Source organism: Mobula hypostoma, chromosome 13 (assembly GCF_963921235.1).
Source record: "Mobula hypostoma chromosome 13, sMobHyp1.1, whole genome shotgun sequence".
In the NCBI taxonomy this organism is placed as follows: Eukaryota; Metazoa; Chordata; class Chondrichthyes; order Myliobatiformes; family Myliobatidae; genus Mobula; species Mobula hypostoma.
This window is the reverse complement of record NC_086109.1, coordinates 14,394,019-14,418,729: the sequence shown is the minus strand read 5'-3', so window position 1 is coordinate 14,418,729 and position 24,711 is coordinate 14,394,019. Positions and strand designations below refer to the sequence as shown.

Below are 24,711 nucleotides of genomic sequence, written 5' to 3'. Positions count from 1 at the left end.
ACTGGGTGTTGTGCAATGAACCGCAGTTGATTTGAGAGCTTATGGTAAAGAAACCTTTAGGGATAAGTGATTATATTATGATGCAATTCATGCTGTAATTTGAGAAGGAGAAGCTAAAGTCAGATGTATCAGCATTACAGTGAAATAAAGGCATGAGAGAGGAGCTGGCCAATATTGATCGGAAAAGAACACTGGCAGGGATGATGGCAGAGCAGCAATGGCTGGAATTTCTGGAAGCAATTCTGAAGGTGCTGGATATATACATCCCAAAGAGGAAGAAGTATTCTAAAGGCAAGATGACACAACCGTGGCTAATAAGAGAACTCAAAGCTAATATGAAAGCTAAAGAGAGGGCATATAATAGAGCAAAAATTAGTGGGAGGTTAGTGGATTGGGAATCTTTTAAAAACCAACAGAAGGCAACTAAAACATTCATTAAGAAAGAAAAGATGCCTCATGAAGGTCAGCTAGCCAATTATTTTACAGAGGATACCAAAAGTTTCTTCAGATATATAAAATGTAAGGGAAGCAATAGTGGATATTGGACCGCTGAAAATTGATGCTGGAGAGGTAATAAAGGGGATCAAGAAAATGGCAGACAACCGGAATAAGTCTTTTCTATCAGTCTTGACTATGGAAGACACTAGCAGTATGCTGGAGGAATGGAAGTGTTAGGGGCAGAAATGTGTGAAGTTGCCATTACTAGGGAGAAGGTTCGTGGGGAAATGAAAGGTCTGAAGGAAGATAAATCATCTGGACCAGATAGTATGCATCCCAGGATTCTGAAAGAAGTGGTTGATGAAATTGTGGAGGTATTAGTAATGGTCTTTCAAGAATCAATTGATTCTGGCATGGTTCCAGAGGACTGGAGAATTGCAAATGTCACTCCCCTCTTCAAGACTGGAGAGAAGCAGAAGAAATGAAGCTATAAGCCAATTAGTCTAACCTGACTGGTTGGGAAGATGATGGACTTGATTGTTAGGGATGTGGCTTTGTGGTACTTGGAGGCAGATGATAAAATGGGCTATAATCAACATGGTTTTCTTAAGGGAAAACCTTGCCTGACAAATTTGTTGGAATACTTTGAAGAAATAAGAAGCAGGATAGACAAAGGAGAACCAGTTGATGTTGTATACTTGGATTTTCAGAAGACCTTTGACAAGGTGTCATACATGAGGCTGCTTAACAAGCTAAGAGCCCATAGTATTACTGGAAAGATTCTAGAATAGATAAAGCAGTGGCTGATTGGCTGATTGGCAGGAGGCAAAGAGTGGGAATAAAGGTTCAAAGGTACAATTTAATGTCAGAGAAATGCATACAATATACATCCTGAAATGCTTTTTCTTCGCAACCATCCATGAAAAACAGAGGAGTGCCCCAAAGAATGAATGACAGTTAAATGTTAGAACCCCAAAGTCCTTCCCAGCTCCCTCCCTCCCGCATGCAAGCGGGAGCGAGCAACAATCCCCCCCCCTCCCCCCACGTGCAAAAAAAAACATTGGCATCCACACCGAGCACTCAAGCATGAGCAAAGCAATCACAAAGACACAGACTTGTAGTTATCCAAAGGCTTCGCGTTTCACTCGGCATTCGACATACCACAGGCTCCTAATAAAGGAGAAAGAGGTGTCTCTGTTTTTACAGTGAGTGGGCAGACATAACAAACAACTCACTGGTTTATGATGTTAAAAGTCCGTTATGTCGTTTTTCTGGAGCTCTGTGTCTGAAGATCTCAAAGATCTCGGGTCTCCTGGCACACAGCCACAGATATCCCAACTCCCTCGCCGACACACGGGTCTCTTGCCGAGTCACTGACCCTCAATCCGCCCGTCTCCAGAGCCCCAAGATCCTAGGTTTCCCAATCCAAGCCGGACTCTTAAGCTGAGCCCTTAGTCCTGTTCCCACAAATAACTGAAGTCAGCATGTAACTCCAGGTCAGGGTCTTCAAAAATACCCTGAAAGGGGAAAATAAAGATATTAGAGATGGAAATAAAGCTGTTTCCTGGAGGCTTTTCTGGCTGGCTGCTGATGACTAGTGGTGTTCCATAGGAGTCTGTGTTGGGACCAATTTCTTTTACGTTCTATGTCAATCATTTGGATGATGGAATTGATGGCTTTGTTTCAAAGTTTGCAGACAATGTGAAGTTAGGTGGAGGGCAAATAGTTTTGAGGAAGTAAAGAGGCTACAGAAGGACTTAGATTATGAGAATGGGCAAAGAAACGGCAGATGGAATACAGTATCGGGAAGTGTTTGGTCATGCACTTTAGTACAAGAAATAAAAGGGTAGACTGTTTTCTAAATGGAGAGAAAATTCAAAAATCTAAGGTGTATGGGGGCTTGGGAGTCCTTGTGCAGGATTACCTAAAGGATAATTTGCAGGTTGATCCTGTGGTGAGGAAAGCGAGAGCAATATTAGCATTCATTTCAAGAGGGTTAGAATATAAAAGCAAAGATGTAATGTTCAGACTTTATAAAGCACTGGTGCAGTCTCACTTGGATCATTGTGAGCAGTTTTGGACCCTTTATCTAAGAAAGGATGTGCTGACATTGGAGAGGGTTCAAAGAAGGTTCAGGAAAACGATTCCAGGATTGAAAGGCTTGTTATATGAGGAGCATTTGATGGGTCTGAGCTTCTACTCACTGGAGTTCAGAGGAATGAGGGGTGACCTCATTGAAACCTATCAAATATTGAAAGGCCTCAGTGGAGTGGATATAGAGAGGATGTTTCCTATGGTGGGAGAGTCTAAGACCAGAAGACACAGCCTCAGAATTGAGGGGCGTACTTTTAGAACAGAGATGAGGAGGAATTTTTTTAGTTGGAGAGTGGTGAATCTGTGGACTTCATTGCCACATTCGGCTGTGGAGGCCATTGGGTATACTTCAGGCAGAGGTTGATAGATTCTTGATCTGTCAGGGCATGAAGGGATGCAGGGAAAAGGCAGGAGACTGGAGCTGAGAGGGAAATGGATTAACCATGATGAAATGTGGATGTGCCAAATGCCTAATTCTGCTCCTATATTTTATGGTCTTATGGTGCTATGGAGTAATAGTTCAGCACAGACTAGATGGGCCGAAGGGCATGTATCTCCACTGTCGTATTCTATGACTTTATGACTCTGAAGCTAGACAGAGGTTAGGAATCCTACAGAGATTGACTCAGCTCCTAATTCCCCCAAAGCCTGTCCACCATCTACAAGGCCCAAATCAGGAGTGTGATGGGACCCTCTTTGCTTCCCTGGATGAGGGCAGCTTCAGCAACAATCAAGATGCTCGGCACCATACAGGATATAGCAAACTGCTTGACTGGCATCTGATCCACAGTCACTTACTAACTCCACCACTGAAACGCAGTCGTACTGGCTTCTAGCATCTGTAAGATGCATTGCAGGTACTGACTCCTTAGACAAGATCTTCCAAACCCATGACCTCTACCAGATAGAAGGACAAGGGCAGCAAAAACATGGGAACACCACCTTCATCTAGAAATTGCCCTCCAAGCCACAAATCATCATGACTTGGAAATATATCACCGTTCCTTCATTATCACTGGGTCAAAATCCTGGAACTCCCTCCCTATCTGTATTATGCAGGGGCTGGAAGGGGGGAGCATCATTGTGACCATGAATTCTGGGACATTAATTTTCAGAACAGCCCACGCATTTCTAATATAGGTCGTTTACTTGAAGAGCAGGTAAAGTCCGTTGCTTTCGCAAAGCATGCCAATTTCAGGTCACCTGAACAGTACCAGCTGGATCCCAGCCAGGAGGAAACTCAAACTTTTCAGCTTCTGGCTCTGTTAGAAGAATTGGAAGATGTTCTGCAGTTCAGTGCTGAAGGGAAGATGAGAGATGGAGAGGATCTTCACATAACCACACCTCGAAGGCTGTAGCAGTTGAAGCAGGCAGTTCACCTCACCTTTTTTAAGGGCAACTAGGGATGGACAATTTATTGCTGGGTCAGCCTGTGATGCTTACATCCCTTAAACGAATATAAGTTTTAAAAGTTTTTGAATTTGCTTTGAATTAGATGTTTCCATGCTCTTTTTTTGTATTCATTTTGGTATCTGGGTAGTGGCTGCAAGACTAACATTTATTTCCCATCCCTACTTGAAAAGATGTCAGAAAGTTCCCTTTGAACCACTGCAGTTCGTCTGGAGAAGGTGCTTTCATGGAGTTGGTAGGCAGGGCATTCCTGGACATGCACCCAGTGACAATGAAGGAACAACAGTCAGGATGATGTGCGGCTCAGGGGGTGACCTGCGGAGATGTTGGACCCAGTTACTTGCTGGCTTCTTCTTTCTTGTTGGCAGAGATGCTGTCTAAAGGCTGATTTATACTTGTGCTCACAGGCTACGCTGTAAGCCTGATTTATACTTTTGTGTAGCCCTACGCCGTAGCGAGCATGCGTAGTTGTGTCTGCATCGCTCTGCAATTCACCGCCAAAACATTAGTTGGCGGTGGGGTTTCTATGCCACTGTGTTGAGTTTCTTCATGGGAGACATGGACGAGGAAATGCATTTCAAATATTTTCAGATGTCGGCAGTTAGACTTGACGATTTGGTTCATCGTCTCCAACCATTTATTTCGCGTCAGTGTCGACATGTCGGAGAAAAGCAACCAGAAATGCGTAGGAGGAAATGCGATGCTACCAGGCGGACCAATCACAGTTGTTGCAGTCTGCATCGCCACGACGCATGAGTTACTGTTTTGGGGAGGTGCACATCACCCTACGGCATAGGGTACGCGGTACCTACGACGTACATTTGACACAGAAGTATAAATTGGGCTTGAGGGTGTGTTAGTTTGTTTACAGGATGCACTCTCACCACTGTGACTGAGTACTCAACAAACAGCGTCCAAGATGTTGATAATACATTGCAAGCTGATCCCAGATGATCCACTCAATACATTTATTGTAATTGATTGACTCTCTTAAATCTCACCTCTCATTCTGTCAGAATCACTAACAGTATTCTCTTAATTCCACTTATTCTCTATCCTGCATTAAAGCTCCATGTACATTTATTATCAAAGTACATATATGTCACTATATACAATCCAGAAAGTCATTTTCTTGTGGGCATACTCAATAAGTCCATAATAGTATAATAACTATAACAGAAACAATGAAAGACCACCCAACTGGAGCATTCAAACAGAATGTAGAAGACAACAAACTTCAAATACAGAAAGAAATAATAATAATAATAATTAAATAAACAATAAGTATCAAGAACATGAGATGAAGAGTCCTTGAAAGTGAGTCCATTGGTTGTAGGAATATTAGAATAATGGGGCAAGTGAAGTTGAGTGAAGTTATCCCCTTTGGTTCAAGAGCCTGATGTTTGGAGGGGTAATAACTGTTGCTGAACCTGGTGGTGTGAGTCCTGAGGCTCTTGTACCCTCTTCCAGATGGCAGCAATGAGATGAAAGCATCACCTGTGTGGTAGGGGTCCCTGATTATCGATACTGCTTTCCTGCAACAACGCTTCGTGTAGATGTTCTCAATGGTGGGGAGGGCTTTATGTTTTCTTTTTATCACCTCAATGAACTTATTAAAGTGTAATGGCATGCAAACAGCATGTTTTAGACTGCATCTCAATACATGTGACAATACCAAACCAATGTTAGTAACACGTACTTAGTGTGGTTGACGAGATGCCAACCAAGAAGGCTGCTTTGCCCTGGTGAGTTGATAAGGTGTTCTATACACTAACATTGAATCCCAAACTCCTCACATTTTCATCTTTATCAAGATGTTGCATGCATTGAGAGATTTTAGTTCATCACTTTAGACGGAGTGTGGTGGTATCTCGAGTTTGCAGTCTGTACTGGTGAGTGTATTTTCTCGTGAAATGTTCTCCCCAAGAATCTTGCAAACCCTGACCCTTTTCCAACATCACTGGATGCCCAGAAGAGGTGATTTGATCAAGATAGCTGAGCAATCAAACACAATAAAAACAGTTCAAGGACAGTAAATTACCAGTTATAATGCAATTTGTTAAAAAAAACTTTTTAATCCTTATACTACACGCTAAGTAAAAACAGAAATGCACCCGTGTGATTCATGAATACTTAATTTTAAAGCACAAATCCGTTATTTTTTTTCTATTTGAAAATCTCTTCTGAAATACTCATGTTAGGAACTTGCAACCCATAATAATAGGCGTTTAGGGCCAGAGGCAGTTTGCTGAAATTCAAGTCAGTTCGTTTCTCTTGATTGCTCTTTAGAGAGTTACAGATTGTGCAATCTGTGTGGGTGCATTCAGGAGCTGCCCATTAATCTAACACACTCAACCCCATTCTCTTGCCTTCTCCCTGTAACCTTTGACACCTTTACTAATCCAGAACCTATCAACCTCCACCTTAAATATACCCAATAACTAGGCCTCCAGAGCCATCCATGGCAATGAATACCACAGATTCACCACCCCCTGGCTAAAGACATTCTTCCACGTGAAGATCGTTAAGCCCACTCTAAACTACACAGAGTAATGGCCTCTGTACTTCCACTGCCATTTCTTTTGTTAATTCTGTGCCGACAGCTGCTACATGAAATATTTGCTTCCTGCCTGTAAATTCCTGTGATTAAAGCTTCCTGAGTGTCCAATTTTTAATCTCTGTCTCTCTGTCTCCGTTGCATCATTGTTATAGTAATTGATTCCCATTTGTCAAATCGTATTTGCATTGAGTAGAAGAGCTGAAAATTCAAAGCTCGTTAAGACATCTGAATCGGGTTTAATATCACTGACAAATGTCTTGAAAGTTGTTGTTTTGTAGCAGCAGTGCAGTGCAATCATAAAAATACTATAAATTACAATAAGAAATATACAATGAAAAAATAAATAAATAGTGCAGAAGAGAGAGCAGAATAATGAGGTTGTGTTCTTGGGTTGGTTCATTGTCCATTCAGAAATCTGACGGTAGAGGGGAAAAAACTTTTCCTGAAGCACTGAGTGTGTCTTCAGGCTTCTGCACCTTCTCTCTGATGTTAGTAATAAGACGAGAGAATGCCTTAGGCGATGGAAGTCCTTTTTTGAGGCATCATCTTAGTTAGACCACAGCTTGTGTACCATGTCTTCTTACAAGTGGAATGATTGGACAGCATTAGAGTGAGAGAGAGAGATTTATGAGGACACAGCCATCACTGGGGAATTTTAGTTATGAAGGGACACTGTCTAGACTAGGCATGTCATCTTTCCAACAAAGGAGACTGAGAGGAGATTTAATTGAGATGTGTAAATTTTGAGAGATGTTGACAGAGTAAGTGCCTATTTTATTTAGCTCAGTAATAAGAAGGCGTAGAGATAATTGCTGGAAGATTTAAAGAGGAGTTGAAAAAAATAAAGTTGATTATTGGCTGTCATAGACACAATGGGCCAAGTGTCCTCCCTTGCCATAAAATTTCTACTACTCTATAGTTATTGTTAATTTAATCCAAAAGGATGGTCACAGGTTCCAGTTTAACACAGAATTCACAATCAGTGTGTCAAATAATCTCTATGTTTTCTATAAAACTTAACAAAGTTCAAAGCAAATTTTTACTATCGAAGTACGTGTATGTCACCACATACAACGCTGAGATTAATTTTCCTGTGGGCATACTCAGCAAACCTATAGAATAGTAACTCTAACAGGATCAGTGAAAGATTAAGCAGAGTGCAGAAAACAAACTGTGCAAATGCAAACATAAATAAATAGCAATAAATATTGAGGACACGTAATAACAAGATAACCATGCATATCTAACCATTTAATGTTATTCTTCATGGCATTTTCATTAAAAGCTTTAAAATTCAGGGAACAGCTCAAAATGATGTTAAGCTAAGTAAAGATTGAACTTTTAGAGTTAAAATAGATTTGCATTAGTACTATTAAATAACAATAGCCTTTTCACTGGATAATATTCTAAAGCTTTCTCTCCAGAAATGTTAACCTTTTGTCTTACAGCACAGTACTATCAGTATTAATATTAAAATTACTCCCACACAGAAATTTCAGGATATTGAGAAAAGAGACAGGCAATAATTCTGAGGCATAGCTACATAAAATATCAACAAATAAATCCTGATTCCTGACTTGAAAGTAGATTGCAGCAGTGCGTTGAAGTTTTGTCTCTTCACCTACAGAATCTCATACCAATTGCACAAATTGGATGAGTGCACTCCCTTTCTCCCAATCAGACGTCCTGCTACCTCTGAACAAGCCCACCATTCCCCCTCTCTGCCCCACCATTGTCATCACCATAACACGTGGAAGTTTGTGCCACAGAGAGCATTCAGCATATTGCATCCATTGCTCTCATTTCCTGGCCATCAAGAACACAGGAAAGCAGGACCAGGAGTTGGCCACCAGACCCCTCAAGCCTGCCCCATCATTCAAAATTATCATAGCAGATCTATGCACCACTTCCCCATTACTCTAAAATCCTGAATATTTCAAATATTTATCCATCTGCATCTTAAATATATCTATTGATATACCCTTAATCACCTTTTGGGCCTGAGAATTCCAGAGATTACCCCCTCCCAACCCCTCTAAGCGGAGAAATTTCTAAGCATCTCAGTTTCCCATCCTCAGCCCATTATTTTGCAGTTATGTCCCTTGTTCATGACTTCCCACTAGTAAAAAAGCCTCATTTCACCCTGTCAAGCCCCCTTATGATGTAATTTGTTTCAATAAGGTCACCCCTTATTCTTCTAAAGGCCATGCAATACAGATTCAAACTGTCTAGCCTCGCCTGGTAGGACAGCCCTCACATTCCATGAAAATGGACTATTCACGGGTTCATAAACAATGAATACTGGGTGACAATAATCATACATTTAAAAAAGAGCAGAAATGGCTGGCTATATCAGAAAGACTGACGTGTTTGATTGCATAAGATCCAACTCGATTTTGTATACTGAACTAATTGGGCAGCATTTTCAAGCAAATGAAATAGCCAATGAGAAATGAGTATCAATTTTGCTGAGTGTATTGGATTTGAAGGCATACAGTTTGTTTAGATGTTTGATTGCTTCAACCAAACCAGCAGAAATGAGTTTTGCTGATATCACAAGTGTAATGCAGGAAAATTTAGGACCAAAACCATTGTTCATTGCAGAATGCTTTAGGTTTCATAAGTGGAATTTAAAAGAATGCGAGCCCATTTCTGCAGCATGTGGAAGTTGTCTAAGCATTGTCAATTCAATAATGGGTTTAATGATCTTTTAATTTGTGGTATCAAAACAGCTCCTAACTGAAGCACAACTTACATTTAAAAGAACAGTTGAAATAGCTGTATCAATGGAAATAGCAGACATAGACACAATTGCAGTCAGAAATGAAAATGAGTGTGAGCAAAACTGCAATGTCTAGGCAGAAACCGGCCTAACTAGACAAATGTGTTACCATTGTGGCAGGGGCTCACATACACCAGACCAATGCAGATTTAAAGGTGAAACTTACAGAAAATACAACAAGGTAGGACATGAACAAACAGCATGCTGGGTAGATAACAATAAATGGACTGTTCAGGGATGAGAAAAACATAAAAAGTCAAGTTGCAGTTTCAAACCGAGCACTAATCTGCATGCTATTGATGAAAATTCTGATTATGATGAGAGTGACACAGGAATGTAACCTTGAGATCTGCAGTGTAAAACTAACAATATGGTTTGTCTATTAAAGTGGAAATGGACACTGGTTCAGCTGTTTCAGTTATTTCACAAAATTAGTTTTTTTTCCAAGTCAAATCGAGTCAAGCTTATTGTCATTTCGACCATAAGCTGCTGGTACAGAACTCAGTAAAAACGAAACAACATTTCTCCAGGATGCTGGTGCTACATGAAACAAACAAAACTACACTAGATTATGTGAGACAGCTCAAGGCTACACTAGACTACGTAAAATAAACATAAAAACTGCACTAGACTACAGACCTGCACAGGACTACACAAAGTGCACAAAACAGTGCAGGGTGATACAATAATTAATAAACAAGACAATAGGCACAGTAGAGGGCAAATTACAATATAATAATAAATGATGTATATATCAGTCTAGACTCTGAGTATTGAGGAGTCTGATGGCTTGGGGGAAGAAACTGTTGCACAGTCTGGTCATGAGAGCCCGAATGCTTCGTTACCTTTTGCCAGATGGCAGGAGGGAGAAGAGTTTGTATGAGGGGTGCGTGGGGCCCTTCACAATATTGTTAGCTTTGGAGGTGCAGCATGTGGTGTAAACATCTGTAATAGCGGGAAGAGAGACCCTGATGATGATCTCAGCTGACCTCACTATCCGCTGCGGGGTCTTGCTATCCGAGACGGTGCAATTCCTGAACCAGGCAGTGATGCAGCTGCTCAGAATGCTCTTGATACAACCTCTGTAGAATGTGCTGAGGATAGGGGTGGGAGATGGACTTTTCTCAGCCTTCACAGAAAGCAGAGACACTGTTGGGCTTTCTTGGCTATGAAGCTGGTGTTGAGGGACCAGGTGAGATTCTCCGCCAGGTGAACACCAAGAAATTTGGTTCTCTTAACGATCTCAATGGAGGAGCCGTCAATGTTCAGTGGAGAGTGGTAGCTCCGTGCTCTCCTGAAGTCAACAACAATCTCTTTTGTTTTGTTCACATTCAGACACACGTTGTTGGCTCTGCACCAGTCTGTTAGCCATTGCACCTCCTCTTTCTATGCTGACTCATCGTTCTTGCTGATGAGACCCACCACAGTCGTGTCACTGGTGAACTTGATGATGTGATTCGAGCTGTGTATTTTTGCACAGCAGTGGGTCAGCAGAGTGAACAGCAGTGTACTGAGCACACAGCCCTGGGGGGCCCCCGTGCTCAGTTTGATTGGCATTTCAAAGATACTGAACTGAAGCCTGTAGATACCCAAGTAAGAACTTATACTGGAGAAAAGGTAACTCCTGTGGGAATGGCGTTTGTAACAGTGAAATACAACAACCAACCAGACACATTGGGCTTGCATTGGTAAAAACAGGAGGCTAGTATTGTGGGAACATGATTTTCTGAGACAACTGTAACTTGAATATAGATCCATCCATTATTTGCATGCCACATCTTCTGTAATGGAGTCAACAGAAAGTGATTTAAGAAAGGTACTGGATCATGCCACTGCAATGTTGAAGAATGGCATTGAAAACTCAAACATATCAGAGGTAACTAGTGGTAACTTTTGGCGTAGCGTCTGCACCTGCACTCTGGCAGAAATCTATGTCCAGGCATTCAGTGTTCTGGATGACATCATTGTTACCAGTAAGGATGACAAGGAACATTTCCAAAATCTCAAGTCAGTGTTAAAAGGATTAGATGATTATGGTCTCAGAGCATGACGCAACCAGTGTGAATTGTTTGAGATATCAACATGTCCCGAAGAAAAGTGTCCAAAGCTGTTAGAACCAATTCCTACAGTCCCAGAGTCAACTCCTACAACTACCACAGAGGAGGTCCCAGAAGCTGAGATTGTCTCACAGCCTCAAGTCTCTCCTGCCAAGCAGAGTGACCCCCACCACCCCTGTCAGGAAAGATGTTGTCCCACAAGAGTAAGAAATCCTCTACAGTGATTAAATCTTTATGTCTGAATTGCACAATTTAACATCTACTGTTCTGTGGATGTAGTTGTACTATACACAGTAGTATACAGTATGTACACTGTATAGTATATATGAATGTAGAGCAAAACATTCCAAATTTGAGTTGAGTTGCATTCTACATCGAGTTGGAATTCATAGCCAAGCAGGGAGGAGTGTTGTGTATTTAGTATTTCAGTAATATTGTAAATATATTGTTTGATAAAGCATTTTTGTTTGTTTGTATAATTCATTACTGGTTATATGTAAAAGTACGTGAATGGCGTACGTCATTATGCCACCATGTCATATGCACATGCCTCACTTAAAGTAAAAACAAAACTAAGAAACACTCTCCTGGCTTCCTGCCTTTTCTTGCAATTAGTTTTATGTTTTGGAATTACAAAACAAAACAGGGATATCGGGAGAATAAAATGAGGCTGATGTAAGTTGAGTACAAACAGGTCTTTGAAGATTGTTATGGGGTCAATTGACTGACAAGCCCGTTTATTTGTTGCATGCCTTTATAACTTTACGATTTTAATTTTGAGAGACAATCTTATTGAAATAGCATAATCCTGTTACAACAGATTCAATTCTACAGCCATCTATGAGGATAATGTAAGTTCACTTGGTGAGCACTTGGATTTCCTCCAGGTGGTCTGGTTTCCTCCCACATTCCAAAGACGTATGGGTTAGTAGGTTAATTTGTCACATGGGTATAATTGGGACGCGCAGGTTTATTGGGACAGAGGGGCGAGTTACTCTAAAGTATCCCTAAATAAAATAAAGTAAACCAAAAATATAAAATTTTATGTAACTTGACAGGATAGATGTGGTGCCAACATTTCCTTCGGGTGGTGTTGAGACTTGGGGTCACAGTAGAAAAGATAAGGTCTCATCTCTGTAGAAATGAGATGAGAAGAAATTACTTCACAGAGCAGACTGTGAGTCTAGAATTTTCTATGCACAGGGGCTCTGGAGACTCAGACATTGGGTATATTCTAGAGAGGGATCATTAGGGTTTCAGATATGAAGCAAATGAAGGGATGGGGCTTTTTGAGGAATGTGGGCCTGAGGTAAAGGAATACCTACTGTAATCTGTTGAAAGAAAAACATCAATCACTCCTCCCCCTACATGCAAAGAGAAACAAATTGTGCAAATGGCACCAGAAAAGAATGAACAGAGCAGGCATGAAAAATTGAATGGCCTTACCCTGCTTCTATTACACAAAAAATGCTTCAGAAGCTCGGCAAGTCAGGCAGCAACTGTGGAGGAGAAACAGTCGATGTTTTGGCCTGCAACCTTTCATCAGGGCTGGAAAGGAAGGGGGGTAGAATCCCAAATGAGAGGTGGGGGAAGAGGAAGGAGTGCATGCTGGAAAGTGATAGGTAAAGCCAGTTGAGGGGCAAGGTAGCTGGGTGGGGGAAGGGGAATGAGGTGAGAAATATGGAGGTGGTAGGTGGAAAAAAGAAGGAATCTAATAGGAGAGTGGACCATGGGAGCCATGGGAGAAAGGGGGAGAGGAGAGGCATTGGGCGGAGGGGGTGGTGGTGTGATAGGCAGGTGAGGAGCCTAACTCTGGCCCCTCCCACTCCTCTTTCCCTTTCTTCCATGCTCCACTTTCCTATCAGATTCCTTCTTCTCCAGCCCTTCACCTGTTCTACCTACGGTAGATTTGTTCTTGTAGCAAATTCCTTGGCCACAAAATGACTCTAAACACCCTCCTATCAAGAGAAGTACAGCGTATATTCAAACACGTTCATTGCTGTCCTTAAAGAAGCGGGCTATCAATGTATGCACAGCAAGATCCCACTGGCACTAGTGAGGTAAATGACTGAATAGCTGATTTGAGTGACTGGTTGTGAGAAGGTTGGGAAGTACCAGGACAAGCATACTTCCTTCACCTTCTTTTCTGAATTACTGGTCTTTTATGGCCACCTTGAACAAGACGTCACTGCCCATTTGCGAACATGTGTTCTGAACCGAAGCAACGTGAAAGTGGGTGCACTGTTATGGTTGCCATCGTTTGAGTGGACTGAGGCTGGGGTTGTGTTTTAACAGAAGGAATTCCCGCTGAATCTTCCAGTCCCTTTTGATTTCCTCAGTAACAGAGAGTCCAAGTAACTCTTGTGTTTGATTCAACAAGTTTTCTCTATAAAACGGTTTATAATATTCTTTCAGTTATAAAATCATACAAGCCTTTTGGCCCATTGTGTCCACACCAATCATCAAACACATTCGCACTATCCTACAATAATCCCATTTATTACTTCCTACGGTCCCAGATTCTACTACTAACCACATATGAGGGAAATTACGGTGGGCAATTAACCTATAAACATTTGTCACGTTTGGAGGAAATCAGAACATCTAGAAGAAACCCACAGGGTCACAAGGAAAGCCAGTAAATTCCACATAGATAGCCCCTGCAACCAGGATTGAACTGGGTGACTGGCACTATGAGGCAACAGCTCTACTAGTTACACACACTAAGTGCTGGAGGAGGGCTTTATTGTTCCTATAATGCCACACCTCTTTTGTTGGTGTGGTCAACTATTTGAGGCTTGCAATCCACAAGCCATTTAATAGTTATCAAAAAGTTTGAAAAGGATGCTTATTTTTAAAAGTTTTAAAATGGTACATTGGCCTTTATCAATCGTGGGATTGAGTTTCGGGGCCAAAAGATAATGTTGCAGCTATCTAGGACCCTGGTCAGACCCCACTGGAGTATTGTGCTCAGTTCTGGTCACCTCACTATAGGAAGGATCTGAAAACCATAGAAAGGGTGCAGAGGAGATTTACAGGGATGTTGCCTGGACTGGGGAGCATGCCTTATGAAAATAGGTTGAGTAAACTCAGCCTTCTTTCCTTAGAGTGACGGAGGATGAGAGGTGACCTGATAGAAGTGTGTAAGATGATGAGAGGTATTGATCATGTGGATAGTCAGAGGCTTTTTCCCAGAGCTGAAATGGCTAGCACGAGAGGGCACAGTATTAAGGTGCTTGGAAGTAGGTACAGAGGAGATATCAGGGGTAAGTTTTTTATGCAGAGAGTGGTGAGTGCGTGGAATGGGCTGCCAGCAATGGTGGTGGAGGTGGATACAATAGGGTCTTTTAAGAGACTCCTGGACCGGTACATGGAGCTCAGAAAAATAGAGGGCTATGGGGAACCCTAGGTAATTTCTAAGGTAAGGACATGTTCAGCACAGCATTGTGGGCTGAAGGGCCTGTCTGGTGCTTCAGGTTTTCTATGTTTCTAAAACAATATCAATAACTCCTTTACGCATACACTTACATCTATGACGTGATTTGTACGCATAGCGTGCGTTAGATAAATATGGGAACCTATGCCTGACTGACATTACTATAGATTATAACACTGCATAGAGAGGAAAAAAGAATGAATAATAATATAGTACATTTCACTGCCATTCTACTAACCATAGTGCTTTATATCCACCGAAGTTTGTTCTGATGGAGTCACTCTAGAGAGAAAATGCAACAGCTTCTGCCATGGTCCCACTAACAGCAAGATAATCAATGATAGAAGGACAAGTTTGGTTAATGGGTAGCTATTGATTAGAAATCCATGCCCCTTTTTTAAAGGATTAATGGTATCATTAACATGCAGGAGTACACAGGGTCTTGGCCGAACATTTTACTGAAAGAGTGGACAATCTTCAGCACCCCAATCTCTTGTATTTAACAGAAGCATCACTTGTGGGTCTAGAACATTGAACATAGAAGACCTACAGCACAATACAGGCCCTTTGACCCAAAAAGCTGTGCCGAACATGTCCTTACCTTAGAACTACCTAGGCTTACCCATAGCCCTCTATTTTTCTAAGCTCCATGTACTTATCCAGAAGCCTCTTGAAAGACCCTCCACTACCGCCACCGGCAGCCCATTCCACGCACTCATCACTCTCTGCATAAAAGAACTTACCCCTAACATCTCCTCTGTATCGACTTCCAAGCACCTTAAAACTGTGCCCTCTCGTGCTAGCCATTTCAACCCTGGGAAAAAGCCTCTGACTATCCACACGATCAGTGCCTCTCATTATCTTGTATACCTGTTTGAGAGTCTGTTTGATTATAAGACAGCATTTTGAGAAAAGGTTGTTATTTTATTTTTTCACCTTTACAACCAGGGTTTTGAATCAAACCTTTTCTTCTTCTGATCACAGAATCTACACTCAAGTACAGGAATGTACTCAATTCACTAGGAGACCCATAACAGAATAATTTTAACTGGGCAGTGAACTTAATTGATGCTTTTCACTATAGGTTTTGATGTTGTTGAGTTAGGTTCCTCATCGTCCCTTGTGGCGCATTGGGCAGCAACTTTGCCGTCTCTTTTGTATTTATCTGTTTTTTATGAGGCCAAGTTGCTAGCTCGACGCTCAACCCCAGCACGGATGGAAAGTGTGTAAAGAACTGGCCGGATTCGAACCCAGGATCACTCGCCTTGAAGTCTGGTGTGGATGCCACTACATCACCAGCTGCATATGTTTTGATGTACTGTACATGTGATAAATAAATCTGTTGTGAAATGTGAATGAATCCAATAGTGCCGAATGGACACACACGTCTTTCTCCTTTATATATTTGAATACAGGAGGGAAAAGTAAGCTTTCTTCAAGCTGGGACTCAGGGAAAGAGGAGAATGTGGAAGGAGAAGAAGCTTATCAATGTTGTTTTCACATTTTTGTTTCCTTTTTCTAGATATTGAAGAGATTTAGTGAGAGAGGCTCTGAAGTATGAAGACAACACAAGGAAACATTCCCAAATAAGGAGTTAAAGAGAACTTTACCTGGTTATAAAAACAGCTTCACTGCACAGTGTCTGGATCTGGACTGCCATTATCTATAAAATGAACTTTGGTTCCATACAAGTTTCAGGAAAAGCTGTGAATTTCAATATGGTTTCACTCTCATTTCCATTTGTGCAAATCTCCTCGCTCACTAAACTTTCTCAGTTTCTCGTTTAGCAACCAGAATTTTAAAATTGCCATCCTTGTGTTCAATCTTGCCCTGGCCTACAACTCTTCCAATCAGCAATCTCTTCCTGCTTTGGAAACCTCTGAGATTCCTGAGTGCCTCCAGTTTTGGCACAACCTCAAATTAGAAGGAATTCCCTTTAGAACAGAGAGAAGGAAGGATTTCTTTAGCCAGAGGGTGGGGTATGTGTAGAATATAATGCCACATACAGGTGTGGAGGCCAAGTCATTAAGTATGGAGATTGATAGGTTCTTGATTAGTAAGGGTGTCAGAGGTTATAGGGAGAATGGGGGTTGAGAGGGAAAATAAAATAGCCACAATCAAATAGCAGAACAGACTCAATAAACTGAATGGCCTAACTCTGCTCCGTGTCTCATGATCTCATCACTCCACCTACTGAGTCTTTAGCATTGGGTCCTAACCTCCGAAATTCCGTCCATAAATCACTCCACCTGTTTGTCTTTTCCACTGCAGTAAAATAGTCCTTAAAATCAACCTTTATTACTCACCATTTGCTTACCTCTCCAGATACTGCCTAATATTCATTGTCTTCTTTCATAATCCCTAAATGACGCAGCTCATTCTTTTTACAATGTTGACAAAGTAATGTCAAAGCAAGTTGCCGTCATTGTTGCTGAATAAGTCACCGTAGGTCAGCGGACAAGATGGGACTGTGGGGAAAAAGAAGTATTGCTTTTAGATGTTGAGTCCACAGGGAATAAAACTGGAATTGAATACAATGGGTGATGAAATCAAAAACAATGGGAAGCACAAAATGCCATAAATAAGAATGCAGGTTTACACAGCAGCTCCTATTTGAAGCGTCATTGAGGAATGCAATGGGTTTTGTAGGCATACAATAGATAATGAATCAGAATTGTTCTGTTGCTTGTTGTGCTGTGTGTTGTTCTGCTGGGAATTGCGGGCATGCTGTGTTGGAGCCAGAATATGTGGCGACACTTGTAGGCTATACCCAGCATACCCTTGGGTTGGTTGAAAGCACAAGCGACACATTTCGCCCTATGTTTAACGCTAATCGAGGTTTGGATGATTTAACTGCCAGGCAAGAGTGAAAAAGTCAGGGTACCGGGGCTGGAGGCAAGAGTTGGGCTGGCTCAGCTCACTGCTCTGCAAGGTTTACTCCTCTCTGCACTGAACTGAGACTGTGGCCTGCAACTGATGGGCAACTGGATCGGCTGCAGTGATGTCTGGCTTTGTAGCTGGGGACTCACTTTCATCAACTTCAATTGCATGCTTGTTTTTATTGCTTCTACGATTTGTTTTTTTTTCCTGCATGTTGGATGTTTGACAGTCTTTTTTTTAATGAGTTCTATTGGGTTTCTTCGTTTTGTGGCTTCCTGTAAGGAGATGAATCTCAGGCTTGTACGTACATTACATACTTTGATAATAAATGTTCTGTGACTTTGAAGAGATTCTGCAGATGCCGGAAACCCATAGCAACGCACACAAAATGCTGAAGGAATTCAGAAAGTCAGATAAGCTGCTGCTCCTCCAGAATTTTGTGTGTTTCATTATGCCATATAGTCATAGAATATTATCACACAGAAGCAGGCTCTTCAGCTCATTTAGTCTGTGCTGAAGCATTAATCTGCTCAGTCCCATGTGCACCTAGATCATAGCCGTCCATACCCCTCTCATCTGTGTACCTACCTAAACTTATCTTAAATGTTGAGCCTGCATCCACAACTTGGACTAGCAGCTTGTTCCACACTCTCACCACCCTCTGAGTGAAGAGGATCCCCTCATGTTCCCCTTAAACATTTCACCTTTCACCCTTAACCCATGATACCTAAATGTATTCTCACCCAACCTCAGTGTAAAAAGCCTGCTTGCATTGACCCTATATATATCTCTCTCATAATTTTGTATACCTCTGTCAAATCTCCCCTCAATCTTGTACATTCTAGGAAATAATGTCTTAACCTATTCAACCTTTTCTTATAACTCAACTCCTCATGTCCAGCAACAACTTTTTTCTCTACACTCTTTCAACCTACTTATATCTTTCCTGTAGGTAGCTGACCAAAACTGCACACAATACTCTAAGTTAGGCCTCACAGTTGTCTTATACAACTTCAGCAGAACGTCCCATCTTCTGTACTCAGTACTTTCATTTATGAAGGCCAGTGCACTAAAAGCTTTCTTTACAACCCTATCTACCTGTGCCACTACTTTCAGTGAATTATGTACCTGTATTACCAGATCCCCTTGTTCTACTCCACTCTTCAGTGCCCTACCGTTCACTGTTTAGGACCTATCCTGGTTGGTCCTACCAAAGTCCCATGCTTCATACTTGTCTACCTTAAATTCCATCTGCCATTTTTTAGCCCATTTTTCCAGCTAAACCAGATCCCACTGCAAGCTCTGATAGTCTTCCTTGCTGTGAACTACACCCATAATCTTGGTGTCCTCCACAAATTTGCTGATCCAGTTAACCACATTATCATCCGGATCATTGATATAGATGACAAACAACGGACTGAGCACCAATCCCTGTGGCACTCCATTAGTCACAGCCTCCTGTCAGAGAGACAACCATCTACTACCACTCTCTGGCTTCTCTCACAAAGCCAATGTCTAATCCAATTTATTACCTCATCTCGAATGCCAAGTGACTGAACATTCTTGACCAATCTCCCATGCAGGACCTTGTCAAAGGCCTTACTGAAGTCCATGTAAATACCGTCTGCAGCCTTACCTTCATCAACTTTCCTGGTAACCTCCTCAACAAACTCTATAAGATTGGTTAGATATCACTTGCACATACAAAGCCATGTGACTATCCCTGATCAGTGTTTGTCTATCCAAATATCCCTCAGCAAACCTTCAGTAACTTTCTATTACTGATGAAAGGCTCACTTGACCAATAATTTCCTGTCTTATTCTTAGTCTTTCTTAAACAAAGCAACAACATTAGTCATCTTCCAATCATCTGGCACCTCACCTGTAGCTAAGGATGTTTTAAATATCTCTGCTAGGGCTCCCACAGGGACCAAGGGAACATCTTGCCAGACCCTAAGGACTTACCTATCCTAATTTGCCTCAAGACAACAAATATCCCTTACTCTGTAATCGGTATAGGGTCCATGACCTTGTTACTACTTTGCCTCACTTCTATTGACTTTATGTTCCAAGTAAATACAGACGCAAATATCCATTTATGATCCTTCCAATCTATTTCAGCCCCACGCATTGATTACCACACTTATCTTCCAGAGGACCAATTTCATCCCTTGCTATCCTTTTGCTCTTAATATGTCCAGAGAAGATCTTAAGATTCACCTTGTCTGGTAGCACAACCTCGTACCTTCTTTTAGCCCGCCTACTTTCCTTTTTAATTGTTCTCTTGCATTTCTTATACTCTTCAAGTACCTCATTTGTCTCTGCTTGCCTATACCTGCTATGCACCTCTTTCTTTTTCTTAATCAGGGCCTTGATATCTCTAGAAAACCAAGATTCACCAAACCTGCTATCCTTGCCTTTTATTCTGAAAGGGACATACAAATTGTATCGTCTCAAAATTTCACCTTTGAAGACCTCCCACTTACCAAGTACGCCTTTGCCAGAAAACAACCTGTCCCAATCCACACTTGCCAGATTCTCTCTGACTCCATCAAAATTAACAATTCTCCAATTTAGATTCTCAACCTAAAACCTATCTTTTTCCATAACTACCTCAAAACCAATGGCATTATGATCTCTCGATGTAAAGTGTTTCTCTACACAAACTTTTGTATCCTACCCTATTTTATTCCTTAATAGGAGATCTAGTATTGCAATCTCTCTAGTTGGGACTTCTACATACTGATTAAGGAAACTTTTCTGAACACATTTGTCACACTTTCCCATCTAGTCCTTTTACAGTATTGGAGTCCCAGCCAATATCTGGAAAGTTCCAATCACCTGCTATCACAACCTTATGTTTCTTACAACAATCTGCAATTTCTACAAGTTTGCTCCTCTTAATTCCCTGGACTGTTGGGTGGTCTACAATCTAATCCCATTAACATGACCATACCTTGCTTATTCCTCAGTTCCACCCATAAAGCCACACTAGACAAGCTCTCCAGTCTGTCCTGTCTGAACACTGCCGTGACATTTTCCTTGACTGGTAATGCCACCCGTCCCCCTTTAATCCCTCCTATTCTATCACATCAATGGGCATTGAGCTGCCAGTCATAACTCCTCGTGCTGTCCGTGCCCAAAGCTCACTCACCTTTCCTACAACTGCATTGAAATATATGCAACTCAGAACATTAGTCCCACCATGCTCATCTTTGTGATTTCTGATTTTGTACGTAGGCTTAACAACCTCTTTCTCCACAACCACTCCACTCCACTGTCTGTTCTGGCACTCTGGTCCCCATTCCTCTACTAATCTAGTTTAACCCCATCCCCAAACAGAACTAGCAAATCTTCCCACTGGGATATCAGACCGTCCCTCCCCATTCAGGTGCAAACCAGCCCTTTGCACAGGTCCCACCTTCCCTATAACAGAGCCCAATGATCCAGAAATCTGAAGCCCACCCTCCTGTACCATCTCCTTAGCCATGTGTAAACTTGTTGACCTTCCTATTTCTGGCCTCACTTGCACGTGGCACTGGTAGTAATGCTGACATCACAACCCTGGAGTTTCGGTCCTTTACCTTAGCACCTAACTCCCTAAAGTCACTTAGCAGGAGCTCGTCACTCCTGTTATCCATGTCATAGGAACTGACGTGGACCACAGCCTCTGGCTGCTCACCTGCCCACTTAAGAATGCTTTTAAACTATCTTTAATTTAATCCCGTTTTTCCTCCCAGATTCTACCATTACTAGGGGCAATTTACATTGGCCAATTAGCCTACCAACCTAGATGTTTTTTGGGATGAGGGACAAAATCAGAGCACTGGGAGGGAACCATCGCGGTCACAGGAAAAGCACACTGCGCAAATTCCACACAGACTGCATCCTAGGTCAGGACTGAACCCAGATCTTTGGTACTGTAAAGCAGCAACTCTATTTCCTATTTCTAAATTTGAAGTGCTGTGGTAATGTTCTTTCTTGGGCTCATTTCAGAGCGTGTAACACTAATATCTAAGCAATGGGTCACTGTTGGGTTTAATGATACGTTTGGACAGAGCTCCAGCTACACTTGCAATCGGACATGAAAGTTTACATGTACAAACTTGAAGAAGAGCAGGAAAATATTTATTTTCACATATCTGAAAAAGTAGTTTAGTAACTGTGTGTAATTTAGCTGCTGAATTGCCCGCCTCACTGCAGTGGAATCTAAAATCCGTGAAGTCATATTGAATCCTATTTCCACCCCCTGGATATATTCAATGACAGAGGACTTACAATGCACTGGGGCTGAGATATTCACAGACTGAGTGAATAAAATTCTCATCTTGGTGATAAGTGTAATTGTCTGATGTGAAATGTGGCCTGTTCTAGATGTTTCACCCCTCGCTTCTCTACTTTCCTCCAAGAGACCGCACCCTCGTTGTAGGGTTTGGAGGCTTGCGTGCCTTCATGACCCAGAGAACTATGTTGGCTGGAGTAAGGGCTTTATGCTTTAGTTCTTGGTAGGGTCACCTATGCCAAACAGGTCAAAGGCATTATGGGTAGCTAAGTGTCCCCTTTAGGAATTTGGTTTCCTTTGTAAGATCAACCTTCAGCTGGCTGAACTCCAGAGAATATAGGGAGTTCATCTCCTGACTTTCATCTCATAAATTAATCTCCTAATTCTGGATATCTTGCTGCCCTGCTTCTCGCTTGTGTCGGTAAAACAGCCAACATAAACAGAGAGCCCACCCACTCTGGACATTCTTTCTCCTTTGCCCCTCCCAAATGGGAAGCAGATACAAAAGCTTGAAAGCATATAGCACTAAGCCCAAGGAAAGCTTCCATCTTGCTGTCATAAAACTATTGAATGGTCCCCTAGTATGATGAGATAGACTCTTGACCTCACAATCTACCTCATTATCACCTTGCACCTCCTTGTCTATTTGCACTGCACTTTCTCTATAACACTTTACTATGCATTCTGTCACAAACAAGAGAAAATCTGCAGATGCTAGATATGCAAGCGAGACATACAAAATGCTGTGAGATCCTTCGACAAAGCTCTCGGCCCGAAACTTTGACTGTACTTTTTTCCATAGATGCTGCCTGGCCTGTAGAGTTCCTCCCGCATTTTGTGTGTGTTGCTTGGAGGTGACAACTACAATTCGGAAGGTCAGGGACCATGATGGATGGAGAGACATGATCGCCCACGCCGAACAGCAAGGCACCTGAATGAATGATGCTCGGACCATACATTCTGTTATTGCATTTCCTTGTACTATCAATGAGGTGCAGTAGTGCGGCAGTTAGCGTAACGCTTTATGGTGCCAGTGACCACAATCAGCTTTCAATTCCTGCCTTTGTTTCTTTGTTCTCCCCATGACTCCTTGGGTTTCCTCTGGTGCTCCAGATTCCTCCCACATTCTAAAGGCGTACGGGTTAGGGTTAGTAAAATTACAGCATGCTATCTTGGCATTGGAATCATGGCAGCACTTGTGGTCTGACCTCAACATAATCCTTGGACTGTGTTGATGCAAAAATGATAGAGTTCACTGTTTGTTTTAATGTTTTGATATAAGACCATAAGACCATAAGACATAGGAACAGAATTAGGCCATTTGGCCCATTCAATCTGCTCTGCCGTTCAATCATGGCTGATCCTTTTTTCCTCTCCAAAGCCCCACTCCTGGCCTTCTCCCCGTAAATTTGATCCATGTCCAATCAAGAGCCATATACATATAACAAATAAAGTGTGTCTTTATCTTTATCTCAGTACACTTTTGCAATGAAATTATTTGTATGGATAGCATGCAAATACAAAGTTTTTTCTCCATACCGCAATATACGTGACAATAATAAACCAACTTACCAAATTCATATAGTTAGCCTGTGTTCTACTTCCACAGCACAGTATAATTTTTCTTAGATAAGCATCAATATCGAAACATTAAAGGGATAAGCTGAACCAGGGAGAGAAGTACTTTGTCCATGTCGCCCTTTATTCGCAGGCTGTTAATGAAATTCTGCTTTGAATGGGAATGTCGATGCAACACCATCTGAATCTCAAAGCTTTCAGGCAAGGTTTTATTATTAGGGCAGTTCCTGAAAGGGATGACGTCCGATATTGAGGGGTGGATGGATTACTACAACTACAGACAATCAGTTGGAGAAGTGGAGTGGGATGTTGGGCTTCACACTGGTGGGTGGTGGGTGGGTCTGAATTTCAATATCCTCCCACCTCGCAACTGCAGGACTGACAGGTCTGACTCAAGCATGCTGACTTTAATGAAACTTCACAGACTGGGGAGGACTCCTGGTGTGGTGACGTGTGTGGTAGACTGCATAAGAGAGGCTGGGGGGAAGTTGTAGTGAATTTCCAATACAGGCACCCAGCACTGAGCCTGCGTGACACGGAGAGAAAGCAGTGTGCAGGACCACTTGGCCACATTAGGCTAAGTTAATCTCACTGCATGGGATTCTTACCTACATGAGGAGAGGAGTGGAGTTCCCTCAGTTACTTTGCAAGGGTTTGAACAGCAACAATTTAAGGTATGTATTTCAGAATTTTTTTCTTGATGAAGGGTTTGATTTTCAGCATGTTAGTGCTCATGCTAAATCAAATTTACTGTATCCCATAAATCATTATTTGCCTTGATTATAAGTATGGTGCTTAGCTATTAAAGATTTCCGACTTTCCAAGCAGCATCTATAAAACGGTGATTGTTTTGGAAATATAAATCACTCTTTATGGCAGAGCTGATTTAACCACAAGAATAGCTGAAAAGAAATAATTGCAGTGTTGTATTATCGGAATTATTTGAAGTTCTATGTGATAGGGTAATAAATCTCCAGAATTCCCTACCCCTGAAGGATATTGAGGTTGGATCATAGGGGCATTTAATGAGAAAGAGGAAGACATTTTTAAAAAGATCAGGGAATTATGATGACCTGTCATAGGAGATCAGATGTGGAAGGTGATCATATTGAATGATGGGTCAGAGCTTGGGAGTTGAAATGGACTACTCTTGCAGCTTTTCTTTATGCTCTCAGATATCTCAGTGCCACGGTT

General features: G+C 41.8%; 1 protein-coding gene across 1 annotated transcript in view; it reads left to right on the top strand.

The window, feature by feature from the left end:
- LOC134355445 (vesicle transport protein GOT1A-like) overlaps positions 1 to 23,767 on the top strand; it is a 40,199-nt gene extending 16,432 nt beyond the window's left edge. Inside the window, exon 5 of the mRNA XM_063065321.1 lies at positions 16,300 to 23,767. Within this exon, the coding sequence (XP_062921391.1) occupies positions 16,300 to 16,338 (39 nt within the window). The 3' untranslated portion in view covers positions 16,339 to 23,767. The remainder of the gene's footprint in view (positions 1 to 16,299) is intronic.
- The last annotated feature ends 944 nt before the right edge of the window (positions 23,768 to 24,711 follow it).